The sequence below is a fragment of the Geospiza fortis genome, unplaced genomic scaffold (assembly GCF_000277835.1).
Source record: "Geospiza fortis unplaced genomic scaffold, GeoFor_1.0 scaffold14, whole genome shotgun sequence".
Classification (NCBI taxonomy): domain Eukaryota; kingdom Metazoa; phylum Chordata; class Aves; order Passeriformes; family Thraupidae; genus Geospiza; species Geospiza fortis.
Genome location: NW_005054512.1, coordinates 608,025 through 615,831, shown reverse-complemented (window position 1 = coordinate 615,831; position 7,807 = coordinate 608,025). Strand labels below are relative to the sequence as shown.

Sequence of the window (7,807 nt, the reverse complement as noted above, 5' to 3'; positions counted from 1 at the left end):
CGGCGTCGGGTCCCAAAGTGCGTTCGATGCCCGCCTTGTCGGCAGCCCAGAGCAGCTCCTCCAGCCATGGGGGCTCCAACACCGCCCTTTCCATGAGGAAATTCCAACCTGAACCTCCCCTGGCTCAGCTTGAGGGCGTTTTCCCTTGTCATGTCCCTTGGGAGCAGAGTGCGACCCCCTCCAGCTGTTCTCTCCTGTCAGGGAGTTGTGCAGAGACAGAAGGTCCCCCTTTGATCCCCCCTTTTCTCCAGGCTGAGCCCCTTTCCCAGATCCCTCAGCCTCTCCTGCTCCAGACCCTTCCTGGCTCCCTCAGCCCCTCCTCAGAGGATTTAGAATGCTTTGAGTTGAAGGAACCTTAAATCCTATCTCATCCCACCCCCTGCCATGGCAGGGACATGTTCCACTATCCCAGGTTGCTCCAAGCCCCGTCCAACCTGGCCTTGGACGCTGCCAGGGATGGGGCAGCCACACTGTGCAGGTGTATGAAAGGTGAAAAGGGAGGACACATGGAGATTTTTCTAATTATTCAGCCAACAAGTTGTTTTCCGTGCAGCAATGAAGAGTGAGGGGCTGCCCAACGAGGTGTTCTGGCTGTGTGTCACACCCAGACCCTCCTCATCCATCCATGTCCTGCTCGGCACCCTGAGAATGCTCAGGTGGCTCTGTACAAACTCATCCACAAAGCCACAAAGACTTATCACAGACTTCTGCTGCGAGCCAGGACAATCTGTGGCTCAACCCCTATTGAAATTGAGTGTCTGTGGCTTTTTTTTTACAATCTGTGGTCACGCAATAACCCAACACTGAACAAGAGTCTTCCCAGGTGGACTCCGGGCCAAGCAAAACACACAACTGGGCCAGATGTCTTAAATTTTCCAGCTATAAATTGCAGCAACTCCCCAGCTTTGCGCTGTAAATCCAAGTGAAGCGTCTCCCTTGGGATCTGGTGTTTAAACCTGTGGCAATAACAGCTCTCTTAAAAAATGACAGGCTTAAACAAAGGATAAATGTACCTCAAGGATGCTGCAGGAGGGGGAAAAAGAGATGGACAACGGTGGGAGTTACTTCCACAATTTTATTTATATCCCCTCTCCCCAGTAGTGGAGTTCTGTAGCTCTATTCCTTGTGCAAGGACTTCTCCTTCAGATTTCCCACACCATGCAGGAAGGAATTGTGCTTGTTCCATCATGATAATAAAATCTGTCCACAAAAGCTGTAAACATTATTTTTAGAGTCTTTTGTTACTGTCTCCTTCAAACACACACACACATACACACACACACACACACACATACACACAGTATTTGTATCAAAGAATTTCTGGGTGACCTCTGACGTCCAGTCCCTGACTCAATCTCACACTATTTTTTTCTTTTTTTCTTGTTGTTTTTTTTTTTTTTTAAGCAAAAATCCCTTGATGTGAATGGTTTTTGTGGCTGATACCTGACAGTCATTGCATTCCCACACTTCCAGCCCCAGTGGAGCCTCTCTTTCCTAGAAAATCCCTGGAAAATTCCCTGTTATAACCCCACAGGGATGTTAAAGCTTGGTGAGGTGCAGCTCTTGGTCTGAACGCGTGCACAGAGAATCCCAACCAGGGGCACTGGGAATGTTGGAGGGTGTTTTTCCCTCCCACCTGAGCAGGAGCAGGAAGGGAAGCTCCAAATGGAAGCTCCATCCGTTCATTCCTGCCTCAAACCCCCTCCTCCCGCTCGGCTGCGGGGCGAGCATCTCCTGGTTTATCATTAAGACTCTTCCCAAGTAATGCTTTCTTTGGCTCACAAATAAATCAAGGACAGCAGTAAAACCAGAAAGGAAAATAAATCTTCTGATGGATGGCAGAGAGAGCAGATTCTTCCAGCTCTCTGCTTTCCACGCTTCAGTTCAGTGACGGCACATGGAAAATTTTCAGCACTCCCCGACTGATCCGTGCTCGTTCCGTGCCACATCCAGCGGCCGGAGGGTCCCACACAGCCGACCCCAGGAGGGATTTTCAGGGCTATCAGTCATTAGGAAATCCAGGCCGTTTCACAGAAATTCTCACTTCCCTTCCAACAGGCTCTGAAGGATTTTGATGAGGTTCTCCAAGCCAAAAATGTAGCCGTGGTCTGGCCCATCGTACAGGGTGGGGTTGGGATTGCTCTTGGAGCCTTTGAAGGTGGTGTGGGCAAAGTCTATCATCCTCACATCCACCCTGGAGGGCTTCGTGCCGTGAGTTTTTGGGAAGGGGAGGTGTTGATCCGCACCCTCCTTGTGCTCCTGCCCGTCGTAAATGATGAGGAGGGAGCTGGAGTAGAACCTGTAGGAGCTTTGCTTCCTGATCACGGCCAGCAGGGCCTTGAGGCGCAGGATGATGGGCTCCAGCAGGTCGGCCCTCAGCTGGTTCCCGTTGCACAGGAACTGCCGCAGGGTCTGCCGGAATCCCTCCGGAGAGAGCTTCCTCCCGTAGTATTTGTCTTTGCACAGGAAATGGCCGGAGTCTGCCTGGTAAACCTGCGAGGGAACAGAGGAATAATCCATAAAATCATCCTGAGTTGTGAGGGATTCACGAATGATGCTTTAGAGATATAGATTTTAGCCTTTGTATTTTTCAAATGCTGTGCTGCCAAATTAGTGCCTAACTCTAAATTTCATATAACTACTTTGGTAGTTAACACTTGACACTGACACACTTTGGTCAGACAAAACAATTCCTTGGGCCGGGAACCCAAGGACACCCTACAGCCTCAGGTCCTGAAAAGTATAAACAAAAGTAAATTGAGGAGGAGCAAACTGTGAGTATCTGACTTCATTACCTGAAGCTCTAATTGGAGAATTAACCCCTAATATGCAAATAGACCAAGCCTATATCTCTCTGAAAAACTTGTGACCATCTTCCATCTTGGGTGTAGCCTCTGGGAGGCTTTTGACTGCCCAAGGTGTATCTATTAATTTTTATAAATACCTACTTTATTCTCTTAACTCTGTCTAGCCTCTGTTCTAGGTAGCCACTCCAAGGATCGATATGACCACTGAAGTTCAACTCTGCCCATACGAAGATGCCAGAGATCAGAAAAGGACATGGGTTTTGACTTTCTGTATTTTGCTTTATATTCTATCCTCATTATCCTTCAGGCAGGGTTTTGAAACCTGCTTGAGAATAGTGAGTGAAGGAAATGCATGGTTTGGGTTTCCAGGAGGAAGGATGGGGATTTCCAGCAGGAGAAATTTAGTTCAAAATGAACTCCTGGCTCTCACAGCTCAGTGAAAGCACAAGTGGGGCAATGTGGTGCTTTTGGGGTTTTTTTTCATTCAGCAGCCAAGAGCTGAGCAGGAATCTGTGTGTAAAAGCAACTTCTCAGATGGGGTGAAGGGGTCCAGCTGCTCACACTGGTGGCAGCGGCACAGAGAAAGGGTCACCCTAAATGTGCCATATTTGACACCCTCTCTGAGAGGACACAGAGCCAAGTGGCTGTGGGAATCCTTAAATCAGAGAGTTTCTTCCTAATATCTTGCTAGATATACTTTTCTGTAGCTTAGGGAGTTATTCTATCCAAGTGTTAATACACAGACCATTCTTCTATTTGTCCTTATTTCTACTTCTCATATAACTTTTCTGCTGACAAATCTTAAGTCTACGGCTCAGTTCTGCTGTTTCTGAGGCCTGCCTTTTGCAGCTTTCCCAAACCCCTCTGATTTTAATGATTCCCACAAGTTCCCTTTTTACAGCCAGTGTTTGGGGCGAAAAGAGAATAAAACTGCTTCAATTCACACCAGCCAAGAACCCCTGGAGATCCCAGCTTGGTTCCAAGTGAGGAACCAAGGCGGGGACCAACACCCCGAGGGGATGGAGGCTTTACCTGCATCCCACAGATGCGCACGCCCAGCGAGGCCGAGGTGCTCTGCTCACACTTCTTGATGTGCCGAGCTTTCTTCTCCTCTGAGGCGTCATCCCCGTGCTGCCGAGTGCCCATCTTCAGGTCCAGGATGCAGGGGTAGCTGTACTTGGACACCACGTTTTCCAGCAGGAGAAACTCTGAGCGTGACTTAAGGGAAACCCAATACTTTGAAATTCTAATTGAAAGAGGCCTTAAATCAAAGCAGCTGCTGACACTCTCCAGAGCAGCTCACAACTGTAATGAGACTTTCTCAGCCAATTTCTCCGACGTGTCATTGCTATGGGCCTCTCGCTGCCAATTCCAGTTAATTTACTGTACTACAGCCCTACCAATTAAAGCCCCAACAGCTCCATTCTCCAGTGACACCGTAGCCCTGGGCTGTCACTCTGACACCTTCCCTAGGTGCTGAGCTCGCTCCGGTGGGTGGGGAAGTTGTTAAACTCTATTACTCACATGACTGGTGGGTAATGAAGTGTAATAGGAAAATAAAAGGCGAGGCAGCTGCTAATTCCTGTATAGTTGTGTTTTTAAATGTATGCCAAGGGGATCTTTGACTTCTGCTGAGAACTCTTTATGGGAAATGTGTTTTTTTTCTTTCTCTCTTTTTTTTTTTTTCAGAAGATAACAGAGAATATTCCTTATTTTCCCAGAGAAGGGGATGCATTCCCCTGCAATAAACCCTACACTGATTCCCAGCTGTTATCTGTAGCCAGGGCTGTGCTGGAGGGGAGGGAGGAGAAAGGATACGATGAAGTTTGTTCTCGTTGTGCTTGGAGGACATGCGGTTCAGGTGCTGCCGGTGACAGTGCAGTCCCCAGGGGTTGTAGCTCTTCCTTTCTGCCTGCTTCCCATTTGCATCATCCAAAAGGGAATCTGTGTGGTACTGAAGGTCTGTCCTCAAAAGCATCTTCCCAGGGCAGCTAGACAAAGCACACAAAGGGACACGTCAGGTTTATAAGCTCCAGAGGAGAATGTTCTCTTCCCTATTTTTTTCTTTTCCTGTAGAGTCTCAAACTTGATAAGGTGGATTTTCAGGGACTCTCAAAGGAGCCATATTGATCATACCCAACCTGCAGAGATCCTTTGTTACTCCATAACAGTAATTTTCAGAAAGCCAGCTATTGCTGCCTGCCAATACTTTTCTTTCATTATAATTTAAAGTGTGCTGGCTCCCTTGAAAAGCCATTCACAGCCCCAGCTGCCAGGGATCTCTATTTATCCACCTAATGGGCACAGCACAGGAAAATGGTCCAACAATGGGAACGATTCCCAGTTTGGAAGGGCTGGCTCCAAGGAGGGGAGGGAGGGAACGAGTCATGAGAAGATCTGTTCTTCTTGGGGGGTCATTCCTTGGTCTTGTCCATCCCAACTCCACCACTCCCATCACTCCAAAGGCAGCAGGGATATTCCACCTCCAGTCCTGGGTGGCCCAGGGCTGCTCTGAACCAGTTTGGGATGAAGGATGTCCTGCAGAAAACCTCTGTGAGGGCTGGGAGCACCGGGTGCCTTCTTGGGAGAGCTCTCCCTGGGATGGGATGGGATGGGATGGGATGGGATGGGATGGGATGGGATGGGATGGGATGGGATGGGATGGGATGGCACTGAAGCCCCTCTGTTGCCAGCAAAGGCACATTCCATGCTCAGTGACTGTTCTCCCATGGCCTCTCCTCTCCTGGAGCCTGCTGTGCTCCAAGGAATGGGGTTTAGAGCAGAATTTGAGGCAGATATTTGAGCAACAACACCCCAGATCCACTTCACTCTGTCCCCACACCAGGGAAGAGCAGAACCACACACACAGGGCTTGGCTCTGCTGTTCTTCACCTTGGCTGGGTCCTTTAGCCCTAAACCCACAGCTGGACCACCAAACCCATCCCAAACCCATCCCACCCAAGTGGCAGATGCCAGGCAGGAGGGCTGCAGGGACCCTCACCTGTCTTTGAAGGTCTTGGTGACCTGGGTGTGGCTCCACTTGCATTTGTGCCACAAGGTGACGCCGGGGTCACCTCCGGCGCTGTCCAGGTGGCCACAGGTGTCGGGCTGGCCCAGGCCAGGGCTCGCAATCAGGGTCAGGTTGCCCAGGCTGTCCTTCTTGAGGTGCACGGACACAATGCCTGGGCAGAGGGGAAAACAAAGGAGACAGAGATGAGCCCGTGGGGTATCACAGAGGCCTGGCCACCACCTCGTGTTTTGGCCTTTCACTGATCCCACTCTTATTTCAAGCCCAATAAAGCATCATTCGGCTGAGACCCTGAAAAATACACTCAGGATTTTCAAGTGTTCCCCCTCTCAAGGCTCAGTTTGAAACCTGCCTCCTCTGAACCCCGCATTCCTTTGTCCCCCACCCCTCCGAGCTCTGCTGTGCCCCAGGTGACCCAGAAAAGCCCCCCAGTCCAGATCAGGAGCTCCCAGCTTATTTATCACAAGGGATTTAAGTGCTTTTTAAAGACTGCACAAGGCTGGAAACACTTTTCATTGGCAGGAGGCAAAGGGAGGGTTGGGGACAAGGCATTTTCCAAGGACACCCAGCGTGCCAACTGCTTCTTTTAGTTGGAGAGCCCTGGGAGCAGGGCAGGGATGTGGCCATGGGCTGGCAGTGCTGCCCACACATTGTCATGGTCATGTCCTTCCCCCAGCACCAAGACCAGCACCCAGATATCCCACGGGGGGGCTGGAGTGCCACACCTCCTGTTTTTGTGCCCTCCAGGGACCAGGACTGTGCCCGGAGGTTATTTTTTTCCACCCTGAATGCTTAAAACACCATTCTGCATTTGAACATTGCAATTTTCCCTGACTCTGACAGGAATCACAGGGCTCAAATGCCAGCCAGTCCAGCACGGATTTAGCCCAACACGAGCCCATCCCTGGCTGTCTGCGCGTCTCAAGTGACAGCGCAGGAATGGCCACGGATCGCGCTGCCGCCGGCTCTGACCTTTCTGGGAAGGGCTGATAAGGCCAGCCCCGCTCCCGCAGCTCCGCCACGGCTCCCCGAGCCTCCCCACGCTCCGGGGGCGTCCTGAGAGCGCAGCTGCACCACGGGAAGTTTAGGTTAAATATTAAAAAAAAAATAATAATTCTTCACTGAAAGAGTCGTTGGGCACTGCAGTCATCGGCACGGGGAGGCGGTGGAGTCGCCGTGCCTGGGTGTGTTTAAAAAAGGCTGGATGTGGCATTCAGTGCTGTGGTTTAGGTTAGGTCACGGGTTGGACTTGGTGATCTCAAAGGTCTTTTCCAGCCGGGTTCATTCTGTGATTTGGGGCTGCCAGCTCCCAGAAAGGACAGGGACCAGGGACAGGGCAGTGGGACCAGCAAAACCAGCACTGGAAAGAGCCCAGCTCGGGGCATGGGGAGCTGGGCTGGATCCGGCTGTGCCCAGGGCATCCTCCCTGGGTCTGCTGGGCGTGTGGGGAGATGATCTCAGCAGCTTAACAAACAGTTCTGCTCTCCCAAGCCAAGGTGCCAAAGCAAATAAAGGTGCAAAGCCCCTTCTCTCCATTCCGAGTGCGATTCCAGTGAGCAAACACCGAGCAGAGGCTTTGCCTCCTGTGCCTGCTGGCTCTGCTGCCTCAGGGGCTTCCCCAGCTGAACTGGTCCTGCTGGGGTGCCCATCCCTCCCCAGGTCCTGCACCCCAAAACCTTGTGTTTGGGTGCTTTTCCCTCACCACTGGGTTAAATGGGCTGCCTTTACACAGAAATGGGGGGAAAATCTACCCAGCCTGCTCTGCCAAGGGAGCTGAGGGGCTGCAAACCTTCATTCGGGAAAAAAGGAATATTTTTAGCCCTCCCAGCCCTCTGTGGTGAGCTCAGGGAGTTCCATCTTGCTCAGGCTCCAGCATTACCTTTTCCCTGAGCCCTATTCTTAAAAAAAATCCATATTTCTGAGAGCAAACAAATCTCCTCTCAGCCTGGATGACTGCTTCACATTTTCAGGG

At 50.9% G+C, this 7,807-nt stretch overlaps 1 protein-coding gene across 1 annotated transcript in view; it reads right to left on the bottom strand.

Moving 5' to 3' along the window:
* Positions 1-1,633: 1,633 nt before the first annotated feature.
* Positions 1,634-7,807, bottom strand: part of IP6K3 (inositol hexakisphosphate kinase 3) — an 11,702-nt gene continuing 5,528 nt past the window's right edge. Inside the window, exons 3-6 of the mRNA XM_005428908.2 lie at positions 5,809-5,989; positions 4,626-4,798; positions 3,840-4,015; positions 1,634-2,493 (exon numbers count right to left, since the gene is read on the bottom strand). Of these exons, the coding sequence (XP_005428965.1) occupies positions 2,041-2,493; positions 3,840-4,015; positions 4,626-4,798; positions 5,809-5,989 (983 nt within the window). The 3' untranslated portion in view covers positions 1,634-2,040. The remainder of the gene's footprint in view (positions 2,494-3,839; positions 4,016-4,625; positions 4,799-5,808; positions 5,990-7,807) is intronic.